The sequence below is a fragment of the Peromyscus maniculatus genome, chromosome 7 (assembly GCF_049852395.1).
Source record: "Peromyscus maniculatus bairdii isolate BWxNUB_F1_BW_parent chromosome 7, HU_Pman_BW_mat_3.1, whole genome shotgun sequence".
NCBI lineage: Eukaryota > Metazoa > Chordata > Mammalia > Rodentia > Cricetidae > Peromyscus > Peromyscus maniculatus.
This window is the reverse complement of record NC_134858.1, coordinates 62,069,062-62,089,245: the sequence shown is the minus strand read 5'-3', so window position 1 is coordinate 62,089,245 and position 20,184 is coordinate 62,069,062. Positions and strand designations below refer to the sequence as shown.

General features: G+C 51.8%; 1 protein-coding gene across 26 annotated transcripts in view; it reads right to left on the bottom strand.

Moving 5' to 3' along the window:
- Positions 1–20,184, bottom strand: part of Megf11 (multiple EGF like domains 11) — a 337,954-nt gene that overhangs the window by 29,850 nt on the left and 287,920 nt on the right. For all 26 annotated transcript variants that reach the window (XM_076576504.1, XM_076576500.1, XM_076576505.1 and 23 more), the window contains one exon: positions 584–704. In XM_076576504.1, the coding sequence (XP_076432619.1) occupies positions 584–704 (121 nt within the window). The remainder of the gene's footprint in view (positions 1–583; positions 705–20,184) is intronic.

The window sequence follows — 20,184 nt, the reverse complement described above, 5'->3', positions numbered from 1 at the left end:
CAGACCCCTGCTTCCCAGCTGCTCCCTCCAGGTGGGCTTTCCTGAGGGAGACCTGACCCCCAAGACCAGAACGGAAAGGAGCCAGGTGCACCCTTTTCTCTCCCTGTCTTGGGCTGGACCTTCCTTAGTTATTTCAGAGAGCATTTCGTGGTGTAGCCCAGGCTAATCCAGAACTACAATTTCTCCTACTTCTGCACCCCGGGTGTCTACCAGCATACCCAGCGTGGGCGGGGCCTTCGGCAGTGGTTACGTCCCTATGGACCACCAGCAGCACCTCTACAAAGTCCTTTCAGCTTCCACCAGCTGAGTCATACAGGCTCGGGGGAACTCAGTCTCCCCATTCTGTCCCTGCAGCCCATGTGGCTCACCTTCTCTCCATGCTCTCAGCAGTTCCAAACCCAGAAGGAGACTCTCCTACACTCCTAGTCTCCTGGTTCCGGCTCTGGCTCTCCGGGGCTGTAATCTGACCTGCCCAAACTCTTTGAACCCGAGTGGTGACGGGGCTTGAGCGGTCCCACCTGAGCCCCTCAGCTGCTGGCACACCTGAGCCCGGAGCTGGAGCTGGAGCTGGAGGGAGACTTACCCTCTTGGCAGGTGCAGGAGCCATCCACAGGGGAACAGGTGCCGCCATTGCTACAGCTACATACAGATGAGCAGTTGGGACCATAGGTTCCGGCAGCGCAGGGCACCGCACACACCTCTCCCTGCACAGAGAGGGCCTGGGTGTGAGATGAGCTGTCCCCAGCCTGGGTGGCTGCGCAGGCAGTGCGGTGCCCTCCCAGGGCCCATGCTCTCATTCCCAGCACCTAGTCTCTTCTTGGAGACAGGGTCTCACGGCGTAGCCAGGCCTGCACTCAAGCTCACAGAGATCTGCTTGCTTCTGCCCGAGAGTTGGCGGGGGTTTGGGGTGTTAAAAGCATGTACCGCCATGTCTGCCCTCCCCCTTCTGTTATTGGCAAAAGTAACTTTGCAGATGTGACAGAGGACCTCGAGACAGAGACGCTAATTACTTGGATCATGGAGGTGGGCCTAATATCAGAGTCCTCAAATCAAGAGATTAGAGAGACACATACCCTAAACGCCCCCCACAAACAACGAAGATGGTGGCCTCTAGGCTGAGCTTTATACAGCCAGCGAGAGAGGGGAGACCTTGATGGACAGTCATAGGACCAGATCCAGCCAGCAGCCGGAAATGAACAAGCAGGAAACGGATCCTCTCCCTGGAGCCTCCAGGAGGTGCTGCTGGCTGTCTCTATGATTTTAGTTGGAGGCAGGTGCTTGAACTGAAGAGAAGCCTGTGCTGGCTGAGGCCAACACACAGGTGGGGGGATTCCTGGCAGCTGCAGAGACCTCTCCAGTTGGGGGAGGGTCCCAGCCTCCACACCAGAGCCCTAGGGTGGGCAAAATCCCTGGAAATGTGACCCCAGGGGTCTGCGTTAGGTCTCAGCAACACAGCTTGTGACCTGGTACCTCCTATCGGTTGAACTGTGGGGAAGTGAGGGGGTTGGGAGTCAGAAGGGTGGGGGTGTGGGGGGGGTGGCAGGATCTCTTGTATTACAGGCTGGCCTCAGACTCTGTGGAGCTGAGGATGGCCCTGAGCCTTTGATCCTTCTGCCTCGACCTGCAGCTTGCGGAGATTACAGGCCAGAGCCGAGTGAGATTTCAATCTGTTTTCATTCTCACCAGCATGGTGCACAGAGAGGCAGCCGATCCCCGTTTGCTGGTGCCTCCGAGAAGTCAGATGGCGCTGACGGGTAGCTTTTCAGTGCTCTCTCGGGATCACACACGGTCTCCTTTCATTCTCACCACACCCCAGAGACACAAACTCTTGCTTCCTAGTCTTCCCACAGCCCAGCAGAGGCAGTTACGCGAGGAAGCTATGTAATGGTCCAGGTCACGGAGCTCAGGGGTCTCTTCGCTCCCAGGCTGGCTCCCTGACCATGTCACTAGGTGCTGTGAGCCAGCCTCTCTGGGGGCCCTTTTGGGACATGAGGATACTGATCTCAGACAACCCTCACGTGGGGTCAGGAAAGATGACCAGGCAAGCAGAAGGTAACCAGAGGGGCCGCTGCCAGGATGGCCTCCCCTCGCTGTCAGGAAGCTCAGGATGAAAGCGCCCAGAGTTACCTGGGAGGAGGGATCTTGGCCAGTCATGAGCTATCTGCTGACCAAGGATGGCGTGACTCCTAGGAGAGCGGGCTGTCTTTAAGGCCAAGTTCTAAAATGGGGCTCAGCAGAGGGCCACTGATTTCTAGCTCCAGGCTAGAATGAGGGCCTCAGCCTTGGGAGTGGATCTGGGTGGTGCCTCAGCCTCAGGGGTGGGTGTGGATGGTGCCTCAGCCTCAGGGGTGGGTGTGGGTGGTGCCTCAGCCTCAGGGTGGGTGTGGATGGTGCCTCAGCCTCAGGGGTGGGTGTGGATGGTGCCTCAGCCTAGGGGGTGGATGTGGGTGGTACAGCACAGGGTACTGGCAGGGATGGTAGCTCCTGGGGTGGGCGAGGTGAAAGATCAAGGTACAGGGCAGAGGCTGGGAGTGAGGACCTCTGAGTCTTGGCAATGAAGGCTACCCAGGATGCAGCTGGATGTGGGCAAGACAACATAGTGGCCCAGGCTGGGGGTATTCCAGGGTTGAACAACTGTAAAGGGGCCTGAAGACAGTTGGAGGTACAGCTCCTTTGGTAAGTATTTACCTGGCATTCATTAGGCCCAGGGTTCTGTCCCCAGCACTGCGTAAAGTGGGCACAGTGGTGCACACCTGGAATCCCAGGGAGATGGAGGCAGGAGGATCAGAAGTTCAAGGTCATCCTTAACTACATAATGAGTTCAAGGCTAGCCTGGGCCACATGAGACACTGTCTCTATATCTGTAACAGCCCCCACACCTTAGCACAACTGACTCCATGATGGAAGTGCCGTTCAGGCTGTAAAACTCAGCACACAGACAGCACCACCTGCCAAAACTAAAACAAAGGCCTAACCCACCGCAGTCCATAGTGCTGGGGAAGTCTCCGAATGTACTAACCTTGATTAGGGTTTCTTGGTTTCGCTCTGGCTAACTGTTCTTGCTAACTGAAGTATGTCAAGCCAGAACATGGTTTTTTGTGATTTAAAGCTCACCCTGAGAAAGTCCTGGTGCTGCCCTGGGATCCCAAATACTCAGTGTAGTTGTTGGCCGGCTCATAAAGGCTTTCTGTTGGCTTAACCCCATGTCTGAGCAGTCTTTTCTGGTTGATACCCACAACATTTCAAAAAATGAAACAAAACAAAGAAAATTTATGGAAGGGGCCGGAGTGATGGCTTAGGAAATCATGCGTGCAGCTCTTCCAAAGGACCTGAGTTCTGTTCCCAGCACCCACACCGAATATCTCAAACCAACGGTAACTTCAGCTCCAAGGGATCTGATGAGCTCTTCTGGCCTCTGCAGTACCTGTATACATGTGGCATACACACAGATATACACATACATATAAATAAAAATATATTTTTTTTCAAGACAGGGCTTTTTTTCAAGCCCTGTCTATCCTGGAACTCACTCTGTAGATCAGGCTGGTCTTGAATTCAGAGATCTGCATGCCTCTGCCTCCCAAGTGCTGGGATTAAAGGCATGTGCCTGGCAATAAAATAATTTTTAAAAACCTTTAATTAAAAGTAATAATAATGAGGGATGGAGATATGGCTCAGTGGGAGAACATACGTGCAAGGCAACTTTGATCCCCTCCCCCAGTTCCACAAAATAAATAAAATAAGTAAGCCTTAGATAAACCTTGCTATTTGTGGAAAGATATCACATCTTCTAAAAAGAATATGACAAGACCTGAAGAGATAGTTCCAGGTTAAGATCACTGGCTGCTGCTCTCCCAGAGGACCCATGTTTGGTTCTCTGCACCCACATGGCAGCTGACAACCACCTGTAACTTCAGTTCCAGGGGATCTGACACCTGATCTGGCCTCAGTGGGCACCAGGCACAGAGACATACATTCAGGCAAACACCCAGACCCAGAAAAATAATAAAAATGAAAGACAATGACAAGCCCCTCAGGATTTAAGCAGAAGGAAGTGGGGAAGGACAGATCCATTTCTCACGAAATCAGCAATGCCAGGCTGGCCACAGAAGAGGGGTGTGTTCTCAGAGAGCAGAAACCCAACTCTGAGGCCTTCTCCTGTCAGCCCCGTGAGCTTGCCACTCATTCCTCCTTCTCACCTCTTTAACTAGCGTACGCCAAGGACACAGTCTCAGGGGCTGGGAGGACCAGTTTCTGCAAGGCCACCACCCCATGCCAAGCGATGTTCCAAATACTTTCATTTGTTCTTGAGAGGAAAAAGAAAAAGAGCTGGGGGGGGGGTAGAATCTGGGCCTGGTAGCACAAGCCTGTAATCCCAGCTACTCAGGAGGCTGAGGCGGGAAGATTAAAAAAACTCAAGGCCAACCTGGACAACTTAGTAAGACCCTGTCTCAAAGCAAAAAGTAAAAAAGATGGGTAGGGGTGTGTGTGTGTGTTAGAGAGCTTGTATGGCATGCACAGGGTCTCCAGTTCAATCCTCAGTACTAGGAGAAAGGAAAGAAAAAGATGGCGTAGGCATCCACGGGGCTGAGTGTGTAATTCTGCTCTGGCTGCCCATTGGCTTTCAGCATGCCTCGCCATCTACCACTGTAAGTAAGTTCAGGTTCCTGACCTTCACAGTTCAGCAAGCCTGAGTGCAAGTTCCCCTCCAGTTGGCTTCTGGTTCCCTAGACTCCAGGCTACGAGCTGAGGGTCAGGTGGTTCTGCAGTTGATTGGCAGCCTCTGGTGGCAGGCATTTGATGTAAGCCAATGGTTAGCCTTTTTGGTGAGGCTATGTAGGGTAGTCCCTGGCCTGGGTCAACTGATACCGCCTTAGCTACCAAGAGTCACTAACAAGCCTTGATCTTGCTAATATGGGTTGTGTCTAAAGCGAGGCAGTTGGTCCTGTGTCTCCATGAGCTTGTGTAGCAGAGTTTACTTCTGTGTTCTTTGCCTCTGGTGGATCTGTTTTTCTACTTTGAAGAATCAGTTTGATTATATTCAAGGCTGGACTAAACCGTCAGTGTTTGGAACTCTGCCAGGACATGACCCTGGATACATGTATATTGACCCAGGTGGACTGTGGGTACACACTGGCTTCCACTGTGGGCAGAACCAGACAGCCTGGGCTCTGTCCCCATGCTTCTTGCTCAGGCCAGCAATTCTATGAATGTTTGCTATGGGACCAGTGTTAAAACCATGTTCCAGGCTCCAGGGACACAGGATGATCTGGGGCCCAGCCTCTGCCTATGTTTTTATATTATCAGCCTTTAATCCTGTCCAGGGCTCCTCAGGGGAAAAAAAAACAAAACAAAACTCTGGTCTCCTTCACTGAAGAACAACTGCAGATTTGACACCAGCCTGGCCTATATAGCAAGCTCTTAAAAGGAAGAAAGGAGGAAACAGCAAGGGCCTGTGAAGAAGGACGGGGCACCTCATCTCAGTCTGTTTGAAGTTTCTCACCAGCTGAGAGTCAAGAGTTCCATCACAAGTTACAAAACTTGCTGTGAAGATGACCTACACAGAGTCTTCCTTCTACACGGACATTCTATAGTTTTCCCTCTACATGGGCTTGCACAGTCTCCTTTACATGCACCTGCATACCCTTGGGTCTACACGGACATTCTATAGTTTTCCCTCTACACAGGCTTGCACAGTCTCCTTTACATGCACCTGCATACCCTTGGGTCTACACGGACATTTCAAATAAGGATGCTCCCATAGTATAAGCCACACTTGAGGGCTGCAGCTGGATCCTTGGGTTTAGATGTACTCTTTCAGCTGGAAGCCTGTCATGTCCCTGTTTCAGATGCAGTGTGGTCCCTCTGCTTCCTGACTGCCAAGCCAGCCTCACGCTCTGGCTGCCATGCCTTTCCCACCATGATGGACCGTATCCATCAACACCTAATGATTATCCTTTGAGTAAGTAGGAGAAAGGAAGCCCAAAAGAATGACAGAAGAGACCCATGTTTTCGTCACCTCTACTTCCCTGCTGACCACACAAAATTTGTCTTTCATAATATATAGTGAGTTAGAAATAACCATGCAGTTCTCCAAAGCAAACTGACACACACTGAAACTTTCTAAATCTCACAAGCGAGACCACCTCATTTATGGTGAAAGCATGTCTTAACATCCTTGTGACCTAGTATAATACCAGCTCCTTCCATCCTTTGGCCCGTGTTTTTATATTACCGGCCTGCATCCTGTCTAGCACTCTTTTAGGAGAACTCTATGGTCTCGCCCATTGAAGAACAAAACCCAACTAACAACTGCAACCACCACCACCACCACCACCACCACCACCACCACCACCGTCACCAAAAATCTCCAATATCTTGAGACCCTTTGAATGATGGCACTTCAGAAGCCACCCAAACCGTACAACTAAAAGATGCTGAGGGGAGCTTCCTCTTAAGAAACCCACACCCCGGGGATGTCCGAGCAGCTGAAAGCTCTCACTATGCAAACCCAGCTGAGTTTGATCCTGGACCCCACGTGGGTGTGCAAGGAGAGAAGCGACTCCACCGAGGTGTCCTCTGACCTCCACACCTGCGCTGCAGTGCGTGTGCGACTGCACTCCTACGTACACACCAGCAGGACCGAATACAAATGAACTACAGAACCCCACACGTGAGCGTGCACCGTCCTCTTGGGGCTCGTAGCCATCCTGGCAGGAATGATGGAGTTTTAAAGAGACACGCGTGTCCTCCATTTGGCCATCAGACTGTGTGTTGGTGGGATTTCCCCAGGAATCTCGTGCTGGGAGAAGGGAAAGGCTGAGGCCTGGGGCTGGCCGGAAGGAGAACTTGTCTCCCAGGAGGAAATCTCCCACAGCTCTGACGATGCAGCTGCCTGTGGGAGAGGCTGGAGCCCAGACGATGATGGGGGACCCCACACCTTGACCATGACTGCTTAGTTATGTAAGCCTCTGGCTGTCTAATGTGAACCTCATGACAAAACCCCAAGACAGACAAGGTGGTGAGAACAGGGTGTCACTGGGCTTCTTTTGGCCATGTGACCCCACTGAATCCACTTCCTTTTCTGATTTTCATTACCATCTGTTTAATTGGCCCACTGAGGACAGGTGACAGGGACTAGCTGCTTGAACTATGGGGGCCCACACTCTGGCCCTGACTACTCCATAATGGTCCTTTGTCGCGCTCCCCTTTTGTGCACATGCTTAATCTACACTAAATCCCTTTCAAAACTAAGCTCCATCTCCACCTAACACTGGCCCTGAAATTCTCTGCTGTGGTCAAGAATCCCAAGCTCCCTGGAGTGGAGGTCTCTGGGAGAACTCCTCACTCACGTCGCTGTGGGTGACAGAACAAGGCTGCCCCTGCCAGCTGACTCTGTTTACACAGTGCATTTACCACCATAGGGCATCAAAGGATGTGCCCATGTGTTCTGCTGTTCTGTCTCTTTAACGCACAAGCACTTCCAGGAAGGAGAAGCCTCTAACCTACAGGATCCCATCCCTGGTCCCTGGCTCCCACAGCAGGCTGCTCACCAGGACTCCACCAGGCCTCTTCATTCTGCTGAGAAAGGAGGCTGTGGACTTCCTCCTCTCCCTGCATTATTGGAGATGCAGAATGGACTGTTAACATCCTGAACCCCATCTAAGAGAGCTGCTGGTGCCGTGGAAACCTCATTGCTGCCCCCGAAAGAACGAAGCCTCTCCTTCTGCCTCCCCCCCCCCCCCCCCCCGTACGAGTCAGCCGAGCAGTGTTGGTGCCAACCCTGGTGCCTAATGCCTTACATGTTCTGTGCAATGTGATTCAAATGCTGCTGATTGACTTTTCTCTCCCTCGCAATATGCTGCTTTGCAGTTTGGCTCTGTTTGGGAAAATTAATCAACAGCTGGGCCTCTTATGCTGAAAATCCCCTCTCCTCGAAATGGTCAAGAGGTTAATGAGTGTTTTTGGGCATCGAAGGAGAGAGAGGACGGAAGGGGTTTGCTCCTCCCTAATATGAAGGAGGAAATTGTGAAAGTTCATCTCTGGGTCCCCTTAAGTACAGTCAGTGGGTGGGAGGCAGTATAATGGGGTGGGACTGGATTCTTGACACGCAGGCTAAGGAGGCTTGTACACCCACTTGCCTATCAGAGCTCAGCAGAGGGCCCTAGGAAACAGCAACCAGAGAAACTGCCCTGGCCCACATGGACTTTTTCTTTTTCCATTTTTCATGTATGTGTGTGATGTGCATGTGTGCACGCACATCTTTTGCATGCATGTGTGTGGTACATGCATGTATGTGCACAGGCATGTGGAAGCCAGAGGTTGTCAGGAATCATCTCCTATCACTCACTCTTCCACATTATGTACCAAGGCAGGGTCTCTCTCAAACCGGAAGCTCACAGATACAGCTGGTCTTTTTTGCTAGCCTGTTTCCTCTGGGAACGGAATCACAGGAGGGCATCATGCCCACCTGGCATTTATCCACATGTATTTTTGCTGGAGGAGGAGATGGGATAATTCCAGAAAGAAAGAGCCTGGACTTTCAGGCAGGGTTCATGGGTTGTAGTGAGGCCAAAGCTGTGACCTACAGTCCCTTTCAGCTCCCATGTCCTTTAATCCGCTGCTCCTTGCCCCTTGCAGACAAGGCCCCTTTCCTGTGGCACTCACTACAGTGGCAATGGAATTATCATTTGGAATTCCGGTTATCTCTCCCTGGCTAGTAGGAACGTGAGGCTGAGTAGGAATCGCTTGGTCCTGCTAACCTCACCCCAGCCCAGTGCCTCAGCTGGAGTCTGTGGTCAGTTCGTATACACTGACTTAATACAGACATTTAAGATACTGGTGGGGGGCGGGTTAAGTCAGTGTCTCCTGTAGTCCAGGCTGTCTTCCAACTCTCTCTGTAGTTCAGGCTAGCCTTCAGTTTCTGTGGTGCTGGGGATGGAACTGAGGGCTTTATGCATGCTAGGCAAGCGTTCTGTCAACTGAGGTATAGTCTCAGCCAGGGAATATTTTTTTAACCACTGCCATGTGTCAGACAAAAGAACAGGAAGTGCTCCCGTGCTGATGGTTCCTGGTGCTGATGGTGCTGCTGACTCGGGATGCCTTCAGCATCTCTCTCCCACCTCCCCGGCCCTTGCTTGAGTGGGAGGGCTTTATGCAGTAGCTTGCTCCTGGCTTCTCCTTCTCCTTGCTCCCTGGCTGAGCCCTGTCCTGGGCTCTTGTACTGTGTTTACCACCTGAGGGGCGGGGGGCTGCTTCTAGCTACAGAAGGTCCATTTCAGCATCAATTGCAGGTCATCTGGGCCAGAGTGAGGCTTCCCTACAGGGCTGGGCCTGAGTCTTCCTGGGCAAACACTGATTGTAAGTAGCCATACCCATCCTCCAAGCTTTCATCATTAGTAGTTTATCTCAGACACTGGCATTTCAGAGCAAGGCATGTAGTCCAGTTGGTAGAGCGCTTGCCTAGCATGCATAACATATACCCAGTACCACCTAAACTGAGCATGGTGGCACATATCTGTAATCCCAGCACATGGCAGGTAGAGACAAGAGAATCGGGACTTCAAAGTTATCCTTAGCTACATAGTGAGTTCAAGGCCAGACTGGACTACTGGAGACCCTATCTCAAACAACAACAACAAACAACACCACACCTTTCGCATTTTTAGATAGCAAAAAGACTTGTCTCTAAATGTCTGAGACTGGCCCTACTGGGTATTGGGAGACCTTTCTAGGTACTGAGAACGGGTGTGGGTGGACTGTGAAGGAAGCAGGGATGCAAAGAGGCTGGCATGGGAGGCATGGCTGGCTGCACCTGTCCCTGCAGATACTCTGAGGACTGTTTTTAGTAAAAGTGTGTGTGTGTGTGTGTGTGTGTGAGAGAGAGAGAGAGAGAGAGAGAGAGAGAGAGAGCATTTATACTGCCAATAACTGTCAGTTATTGGACTAATACAGGACTTATACACATGTGTTGTATGCACTCCATGCCTCAGATAAGCATACATATCATCTGAGGTGGGGAGAAAGCGAGGGATACAATCTAAGCCTACTGTTTCAGGGTCCTGGTTCATGTAGAAGTGGGAACAAGTGGTATGTGGCCCATGAACTGTGTTCTCTGCAGGTGCTGGGACTATGTGCTAAGCTGTCATATGCATGTCAGGTGTCTGGGCTTGACCTGCTGTAGGGATCTGGGTGTGGTTTCAGGCCATAGGCACAGAGAGGCGCCGGTCTGTGAGGAAGCTGGGGTGCAGGTCTGGGCACCAAGCCCAAGGAGGCTGGGGTGGAGAAAGATACTTCTGAGCCTGGTGGGACCCGTCCAAGCTGTTTCTCTATCTGGGGAGGGTGATGGGGACACCGGGGACAAGGGCCAGGAGCATTCAGTGTGGAAGACCGTGAGGATGGCTGCGCCTCATTCTCCAGCCAGTGCTGCCCAGTGTCCGCTCTCATCCTCCTTGAGTCCCTACGACCCACTCCCCCATGTGGATGCAAGGAAAGGGCCGAGTTCCCCTACATACCCTCAAGTTTGCAGACTGCTTGCCTCACCGCCTCCCACCCCATGGTCCTGAGTGAAGGGGGGCTCAAAGAGGACCCTGCCTCAGCCACTCTGTCCAGCTGAAGACAGGTGGAGGGCAATGGGCCCAGCATCCATTGAGTGCCTACTGCATGTGACACTTATCCAGCACCCACTGTATGCTGGGGCTGCACTGTCATTACCTGCAGGGATGAGGTCAAGGCCAGCTCGGTGTTGTCATACCCCTGCTCTAGGCTGCTGTGGCTCTTTTTTGCTTGAGCATTAAGCTCAGGTCCCCACCCAGGCCGTAGGGCCCAGACACTTGAGCTCACACTGCCCCTCACTTTTCCCACACCCATGTTCACACCTGTGTCCCAGGGCCTGATGGTCTGGGAGCCCCCCAGATACCTTTCCTAGGCTGGGTTCAGGGAATTACACCCCCTCCTTTAGACCTTTGTTTTACCAAACAGTGTCTCACTTTGTATCCCAGGCTGGCCTTGAACCTTCCTGCAAACCTCCTGCCTCAGCCTCTTGAGTGCTTGGACTACGGTGTACCTCCTCCCGAGCCAGGTTGTTCCACCCTCCATGTTCTTATTTATCCATCGCCTTTTTCTGTAACATCTCTCATTTTCCAGGCATAACCAAACCTCTGGCAGGAACCTCTTCCCCTCCCGCGGTGTGTAATTCCTCTTACAAATGGGATTACTAGTGATCACCACTAGGGAGAGAAGCTTGGGGCAGGGCTGCAGGGTCGGGGTGGGGCTGGAGACGGAGTCCACAGTCACATCTGGTTCTCCTGTGTCACATACCACAGACGCGGTGGGTTCGGTCGGCAGCCTGTGTCCCTCCCCCTTCCCCGTGCGTCCCCTATCCTTCCTAATCACTGTCACCTCTGAGCATCACGCCAGCCTCAGGGGTGACAGATTTGTAGGAGATGAAGGTAAGACACAGAAGAATGAAGTGGTTTGGGCCAAGTCTAAGAGTGGGTGGGCACAGAACCGGGGCTGGAGCCCAGCTAGACTCCGGGCTGGTCCTGTCCTTGGCACGGGCTGGAGGGGAGCCTGGCTGTGGAGGGTCCTAGCCCCTCACCCTCCGTGTACCCACAGTTAAGTGGTCTTGGACAGCTGTACTCTGCCAGTCGGTTTTCCCATCCCGGAGATTCAGTGGCCTCTGACCTACCTCCCAAGGAAGAAAGAGGTGGGAGGCCACTTCGCTCCAACTGGGACATCAAGCTGTCACTTGTCCTTCTCCCTGGTAATGGCTTAGGAAGGTCTCTAGCCAATCAGAACACTCCATCACAGCCCTCTCCTCTTCAGGCACTGTGGACTCAAGGCTAAAGCAGGTTCTGGGTTCAAACAGTGTCAAGCTCAGCTACCATGTACCGGGGAAGGTCGCTTTGCCTCCCTGAGCATCAGTCTCTTCTGCAAGGTGGGGGTCCTCGCAGCCCCCATCTGAAGGATGGTGTCGAGTGAGAGAAACACAGTACTGGGTTGGCTGTGCTCGGCACTCATGGTGCATGCCCCCCCCCCTTCACCCAGTCATGCATTTCAGACTGTCCACCCTCGAGAAGCTGAGGCTCAGACCCAGGTCTTGGATCCTGGCCAGCACGAGTCTCATCTATACAAGTGACTTAGGCAAAAAGAAGTTTGGGTATGTTGGAAGCATGCGTGCCTGGGACCTACCCCGACACCTCTAGCTGCCTGCAGAGCCGGCACCAGGCCGCCACCCGAGTGATGAGGGCACCGAGAAGGGCAGCGGGAGCTCCACAGGAAAGGGGTGGTGTGGAATAGGAAGAGAAGACTCAGCAGTTTTCCCTAATGAGGCCGCAAACCACAGAGTCCCAGAGGGGGAAGCTAGCCTGAGCCTCGGTGACACAAAGCCAATTCCCTCTCCTTTGCTCTGTGGATTAATTGCCAACATGATTTAACTTCCTCGTACACACCGCCCCGTGTCTTCACCACTATCCCTCCTGCCCAGGGGAAAGCAAGCTCGCTACAGGCAGCTGGAAGAGGCAAGCGCATTAGCCGGAGTTCTCACCTCTGCTCCACCCCAGCTCTGCCGCGTTTCACCATGTGACCTGAGCCAAATCACTCTCCCTCTCTGGCCTCAGTTTCTTCCCCCACAGAATGGAGGTGGGGGGTAACTATAGAAGTGCAGCGTGTCCTTCTGGCTCTGCTCTTGAGAGAGAATTCCCAGATCCTCTCGACAAGCTCCGGGCTGCCACTCACTCTGTGTCCTTGTGTCTGCGTGGCTGTCCTTCTTAACCCATTGTTCAGAGAGGAATCCGGCGCTCTGAGGCTGAGCCCACGGCTGCAGATGCTGAGGGACACCCAGGGCTTCCAGCACAAACCCTGATCACAAGCCCTTGCCTGTGTTCAGGCCCTTTTACTTAAACCCTGCATGGTCCCATGATGCATTTTAACAAGCATTCATTGAGCATCTACTACATGCCGGGTTTTGTTCTAAGCACTACATACATTGTATACTATCCAATCCTAAGAATCACATTAGAACAGAATAGCAATGTTCCCTGTGTTACAGATGGATTGTTCTTGGTTATAGCCCAGCCTAACTTTGAACTTTCTGTGTGGCTGAGGATGACCTTGAACTCCTGATCCTCCTGCCTTCACCTTTTAAGTGCTGAGATTACAGGCATGCGTCGCCTTGCCAGGCTTGTGTGGTGCTAGGAATCGAACCCAGGGCTTTGTGCATGGTAGGTAAGTAAGTACTTTACTGACTGAGCTGCGTGCTCAGCCCCATCTCATAGATGAAAATTTGAATTTAAAAGAAGCCAGCAAATGGTACAAAGGTGCTTGCCATGCAAGCCTGTGACCTGGAACCCTCAGTGGAAGGAGAGAACCACCTCCTGAAAGTTATCCTACACACACACACACACACACACACTGTGGCATGCACATGCCCCCCCAAGAATAATGATAAATAAAAAAGAAAAAATCCGAGCCTAGAGACACTCAAGTAACTCTACTAAGGCCACATAGCAGGAGGTAGCAGTCCTAGAGTTTGATAATGCAGTGTGTGTGTGCGTGTGTGTGCGTGTGCGTGTGCGTGTGCGTGTGCGTGTGCGTGCGTGTGCGTGTGCGTGTGCGTGTGCGTGTGCGTGTGTGTGTGTGTGTGTGTGTGTGTGTTCATATTTTTGGTAATTTTAAAAGCTTTGCACAGTCTTGCTCACACAGCCATGGCAGCTAGAGGGTGAATTTGTATGCCTAGTACTGCATCAGGAAAAAAATCTTTTATGACAATAATCGCGACAGTAGTCCGTGATGGGGGCGGAGCAGGGAACAAGAAGCTGCTTTTCTGCTCTTAGGATTAGAGTCGATGGAACAGGGTCTGATGAGCAATGAAACAATTAATTAAAACAGGAAATGAGCAGGTGTGCTGTGTGTGTGTGTGTCACCCGGCTGTCATGACCATTCTGCACTCTCTCCTGGCCACACCTACCCTCACACCCAAGTTCCAGCTCAGGAGCCACACAGAAGGCTCTATGCATTCAGCCCGCTGAGGGAAGCCGAAGAGGGATGTCTTTAAAGGACACCCAGAAACCTTGTGTGGAGAAAATTCAATTGCTGCCCCACTGATCTGTAACTCTCACCCCCTCCTGCCTCCCCTAGCCCAAGCAGCTGAGCTTTGCATATGACCTATGGACAGAGAGGAGAAAGCTGAGAAAAATGCGGGAAGGAGTTGGTTCATTTGGGTGATGGAGTGCCCGCTCCCCTCGCCAGCATGCAGGGCTCAATAATGGCAGACAGGGCTTCAAAAAATTGCAGCATGAATAGATGAGCCCTTTAAGGTAATAGAAATGCTGTCATCCTAGGGAGAAATATGGGCCCCGAGTCCTGCGGGAGGGGACACTGGGCCCGTCTGCCCTGCCTGCTGAGCTTTCGGTCCCCATTATAACCAGAACTAAAAGAAGGCATCGGGCTGAGGAATGGTCAGAAAGACCCCTTATCTCCTGGCCCCTGAAGGCTCCATGCAGGGAGGAGGCTGCAGGAAGGGACTGGGAAATCAAGGCATTGCAGCCCGGCTGCGACCTTGCAGCCTGCTCCCTGCAGGCACTGTCGGAACAGCAATTAGTTCTAGACCCAAGTGTGCAGGAGGCTCCGTCAGGCAGAGCCTTAATAAAAGAGAGGTGGGGTGGGCAGCAGAGACATGCGCACGGCTGTGAAATCAGACGCGCTTCCCTCTGGGCTGAGAAAGCCTATTTTATTGTCCTTTCTGAGGACATAGCTGCCCTACAGCTTCCACCCTGGAGGAAGCTGCAGTTAAGGGTTCCCTTCTCGTCTCCTCTGCATCTGCATCCCAGACAGGCTCTCAGGCCTCTGCAGGTGGGCATCAGCAGCATCAACCGGCAGCAGCAGCGTCAACCTTTTAAGCATGGCCATTAGGGCTGACACTTGTTGAAAGATGACTAATATACTCTTTGCATACACCAATTAGCTTGATCAGCATACTAATCATCAGGATTTATGGTCATTTCCTTTTCACATATCATAAAACAGGCACAGAGAGACGGTATCCTGTCTGAGGTCACACAGCTATAAAAAGCAGTGACGCTGGAATCTAAAGGCAGGGTGTCTGGTTCCAACACCCTGTAAGGTGAGTTGTCTAAGGTACACCTTTGCGCCAGGAACTCGGGGGTGGCGCTGCAGGGCAGCTCCTTCTGCTTCCTCTTTAAACCCGATAGTTTCAGGGTTTAAACTAAACTAGTTTAGATAGTTCAGGCAGTAAGGGTAGAAGGGTGGTTGCTACCACATCTGATAACCTGAGTTCAATACCTGGAACCCATATGGTAGAAGGAAAGAACTGATTCCTTCAAGTTATGTCTGCATGCATCGCACAAAATAAATAAATACATGTAATAAAAATAAACAAACCTCAGAGAGGCTCATGGGGGCAGGGGAAGATTTAAGTCCCAACCTCACCAGCAAGCGACCCAAATCCCCCTTTCTATAGATGTCAGTCTGGAAACATCTACGTTAATGGTTCTGCTATTCCCAAGGATTCCATTCATTAAAGAGACTTCACCAAGCCAGCTGTTCGTGTGGCAGGCCTGGTAGGTGGTGGTTAGGAGCCATGAGGTTAGGGAAGACAGGCCCTCGTCCTCAGGGAGGCAGCCTGAGCGGGAGCCATGGGCTTTGAACATGGAAGGAGTGTGAGCGTGAATCCTCCCAAGAGGAGTGTCCATGGAAAGTTTCGTGAAGAGGCCGTCTGGAAAACTGGACAGGACGTTCATAGATGCAGTAAAGACGGGGTGCAGCGAGGAAGAAGGAAAAGAGACAGGTTTGGGCAGAGTGAGTCATGTGTGGTCACGTAGCGGATGAAATGAGACTGCAGAGTGACAGAAGGCAGCGGTGCAGATTTCCTTTGGGGGCAATGAGGAGTCACGGCGAAGGGTTAACATGCACCCGGCCTGCAGAAGGGTGAACGGTTCCTCATGGCCTGCCCCTCACCTACAGGTGAGCTATTTCTCTAGCCAGGGTGCTGGGGAAGAAAGCTCCCCGCCTCCTCTCAGAGACACTGCCAGGACAGGGCTGCAGGTACCCCAGGACTTTAACATGACATTCTCCCCACTGCCCTGCCCCTCCCCCAGGCTGGAGCTGTTCTTGTCTGGTAGAGGAGCTACCGGAGATGCACGGTGCTGTCCGAGGTGCTGAAACCCTGTCTAACCCAGTCTGAAGCACCCCGATCCCCAGAGTTTCCTTTGGGCAGAGAATTTCATTCCTATTTTTTTCAAAGGAGAAATAGAACCTAAAACATGAGCAGAACCCAAACTATAACTTGGGTCTTGCCTTCTAGGCCAGTGACTGTCTTTCCCGAAGCAGGAAGGCCTCATGCCCCTCCCCAATGGATGCTCTGAGTGATCCTTTTGCCAAGGTTAAGCTAACACGGAAAACGACCCTCTCTTCCACCCACAGTCTTATTCCTGTCTCTCCACATGATGACAGTGGCATTTCACAGGACCTCCCGAGGGACAAGTCAGAGTGGCCGATAGGTGCTGCTGTAGACCTGCCTAGACTAGCAGGTGTATGCTTATGAATCTGCCCCACCTGGGATGCCTGGGTGCCACTCACCCCAATACCCTCTAGGTATCACACGTGTGCTGGACTTGAGAAAAACAGCATCTACTCTCTCTACCCTCATAGCTTGGCATCTGAGTCGGTACCTATTGTGGTTCAGGCCCTGATCTGTAAACTGATATAGGAAGCTCCCTACTCTCACCACCAAGTCCCTTGTCACAGATGAGGACAGTCAGGCTTAAGCAGGATACAGGACTCGCCATAGGCAGAGGCAGTGGTGGAAAGCTGGAATCTGAACTCTGGTCTGTGTTGTTCTGGAGTGTCTCGTCTACCCAAACTCATTACCATTCGAGCGTGTAGTAGCTTCCGCCACTTCGCCTCTGGCTTTCTAATCCTGGCCAAGTTTCTCTCCCTGTTTAAATTCCAGATCATTTGCAAGCCGAGGAAAGTGGAAGGATGTGTCTATAGGGCTCTCATGAGACATAAAGCAGATGATGCATGCAGCAGGAACACAGTGAGTGTTCTCCACTAGGCTGACTATCATTACCATCGGACAAGATCCTTGATGGCTGGATGGGTGTCTGATGAGCCTTGCCACACCCCAAGTCCTTGGCATCCTCAACATCAGAGTCTTAAGAATGAAGGGACAATCGTTAAGAGTCATTAGCACCAGCCCCAGCCTGTTCCTGCCCTCTGTCCGGTGGCCTCATAGGGTGGAGACTACCTGGCTATCAAGTCCCTGAGCTCCCAAGGGCAGTTCTGTACTAACTCCTCAGCACCACTCATGTTTACTTGCAGCCCAAGAGCCTCCCAGCCCTTATAGGGTCAGCATTCATAAAGCTGCCCTCACACCCTTCTAAAGGGCCCTTGGAAGGGAGCTGGGGGTATAGCTCAGTTGGTAGAGCGTTGTCTAGCATGCATCCATTACCAGCCTGGCTTCTCAAACACAGCAGTAGGCAAGGCTGATCGACTCCTCCCATCTTACATGGAGAGGGAAACTGAGGCCCAGGAAGGTGTGGAGTAGAATGGCCAAGGTTACCGAGTTTAGGATGAATCTCCAACACCCAGAAATGAGCTTTTAAAATTAGCTCTTTATTAATTCCTCGTGTCATGAAATCTTTCAGCAAACAGGCAGGTAGGTAGTCACAAATCAACGAACACACAAAGGCACTGCTAATTATTACTGACTGTGGGATGCTCTGGGGGAGACTGGGCTCAGTCTGCTCTGCTGATTGATGGCCCCATCCCCCATATTACCAAGCTGGCTAATTGCAGGAAGTCACATCATTCAGAAGCTGGGGCAAGGGAGGAGTAATGGCCTCTCCCCCTGGAGCCTGGAGCTCCTGGGAATGAGTCAGGCCATTGAGAACAAGGACTGCTTTGTAATCACCTCCAGCAGCCCCTGTCCAGCACCACCAGGCCCCGGAAAGCCTCTCCAGGTATATAATGAGGCTGAGCAGGAGTGGGAATTCATGGGGTTTCACCAGCCTGTTTACAGTCTGTTTTAGCTTAGAGCGCCAGGTAGGCCGGACTCAGCGGTGAGAGGATGCTGATGATCTGATCACCAAGCCCCGCAAAGTTCAAAGACAGGAAGTCATTTACATTCTAGATGGGAGGCCGCAGCCTAGCTTCCAGTGGGTCCCTGGCTGGGGGCAGTGAGCACATGGACAGACAAATGCTCCCTTCCTCAGCCCTCCTGGTGCCTCAATTTTCTTTTCTGAGTAGCAGTGATTAGTCAGACAACAGGGGGCAACAGGGGTACAGAGGAGGGAGAGAACGACCAGATCCATGACAATGCCCATCACCAGACCATGATGACTCGCAGCCAGCCCCCAGTTAGGTGCACCCATGTGCCCATGAAGTCTGCATAGTAAGCAATCTCAGAAATCAGTGGCTTCAGGGCTGGGGACATAGCTCAGTTGGTAGAGTCTTGCCTAGCATGCATGAAACCCTGAGTTTAACCCCCAGCACTGCCTCAAATGGTGATATGTACCTGTAGTTCGAGCACTAAGTGGGTGGAGGTAGGAAGATCAGGAGTTCAAGGGCAGCTTCAGCTACACAGTAGGTTTAAGTCCAGCCTGAGCTACATGAGGTTCTATCTAAAAACAGAATCAGTGGGTTCTTCCTCCCCAGTCTGTGTACAATTGTATAGGAAGGGCCTGGGACCTGAGAGGAGAAGCCGTTTCAAAGTCATAGACCTTCCTTAGTAGCCAGGCTAGGACAGGGACAGAATGTCCCACCCAGCAGCCTGCTACCAATTGCTTCTCTGCCTGACCTCTTGGTGATGGGATAGCTTTAATCCCAAATAACTATTTGCCAGACTCTAAACCTAGAATGCTACCATTATTATTATTATTATTATTTTTAGTATATATGGGTCCTGTGCCTGCATTTATATCTGTGTGTGTCTGGTGTCCTTGGAGACATGAGCAGGGAATCGAATCCCCTGCAAACAGAGCTACAGATGGTTGTGCTGGGAACTGAACCCAGTTCTACTGGAAGAGCAGCCAGTGCTTTTAACCACCGAACCATCTCTCCAGCCTCTGGTGCTTCCATTCTTTTAGATAGTAATGGACCAAAATTCTTGCCAACACAGGCAAATAAGAGAGAAACTGTGTAGAAGAGGCAGACGACGTCTTCTTTCCCTTTAAAGACCCCAGAGTCCATGTCCACCCAGCTTTGTCTGCTCTGGGGAGGAGCACGTTGGAGCTCGATGGCATTTTTGTCCTAGCCTAGCTCTGCAGACCAGGAGCACTTGCTCTCAAAAGATCCACTGCCATGATGGTCACAAGAGCTCAGGAATCAGTGGATTTATACCATGCCAGCCAGCCGGCCCTCAACCAGGCCAGGCTCACCAGCACCTCCAAGGCCAATGACCTTGCAATCAAAGCTGAGAAGCGTGTTCTTGGAGAAGGTAGCTGAGACAGTAGAGTGCTTGCCTGTCATGAAGTGAATGGTGACCTGAGTTTGATCCAGAGCACTGCATAAACCACGTTTGTTGGTCCATGCCTGTCATCCTAGCACTGAGCATACAGAGGCAGGAGGATCCAAAGTTCAAGATTATCCCTGCTACATAGCAATCCAGAAAACCTGTAATACATAAGACTATCTTCAAAACAAATAACTTTAGGAAGGAAGGAAGAAAAAACCCTGCTATGCATCTGGTTCCTACACAGTGAGAACCACTGACCAGCAGCACCCACAACCTGTGGGAACTCAGCTGATATATAAAGCCTCAGCCGCACCGCAGACATGCTGGATCTGAACCTGTAATTTACCACGGCCGCTATCTACAGTGGCTCCAGGCATCCCTTCTCGGTACCATAAGTAACCTAGTAAGGTGAGAGCTCCTTCACAGAGGACAAACAGAACCCAAGAGAGTGGGTCCAAGGTGACATGATTGTAGGTAGGACAGCCAGAATGTGTGTGACCTGGTCACAGGTTTCAACTCCACAAACACTTCTCAAAGCACAATGGAACATTATCTCTGGGGACACCTGAGTATGGGGGTCTTCAGAGCAGCTGAGCATATCCCCAATGTCAATTTCCCCCAAATCAAACCTTGTAAAGACCAACATGATTGATGAGGAAATATGTGAACAAACACATAGGGGGAACGTTCGCTCTACCTAGTAATCA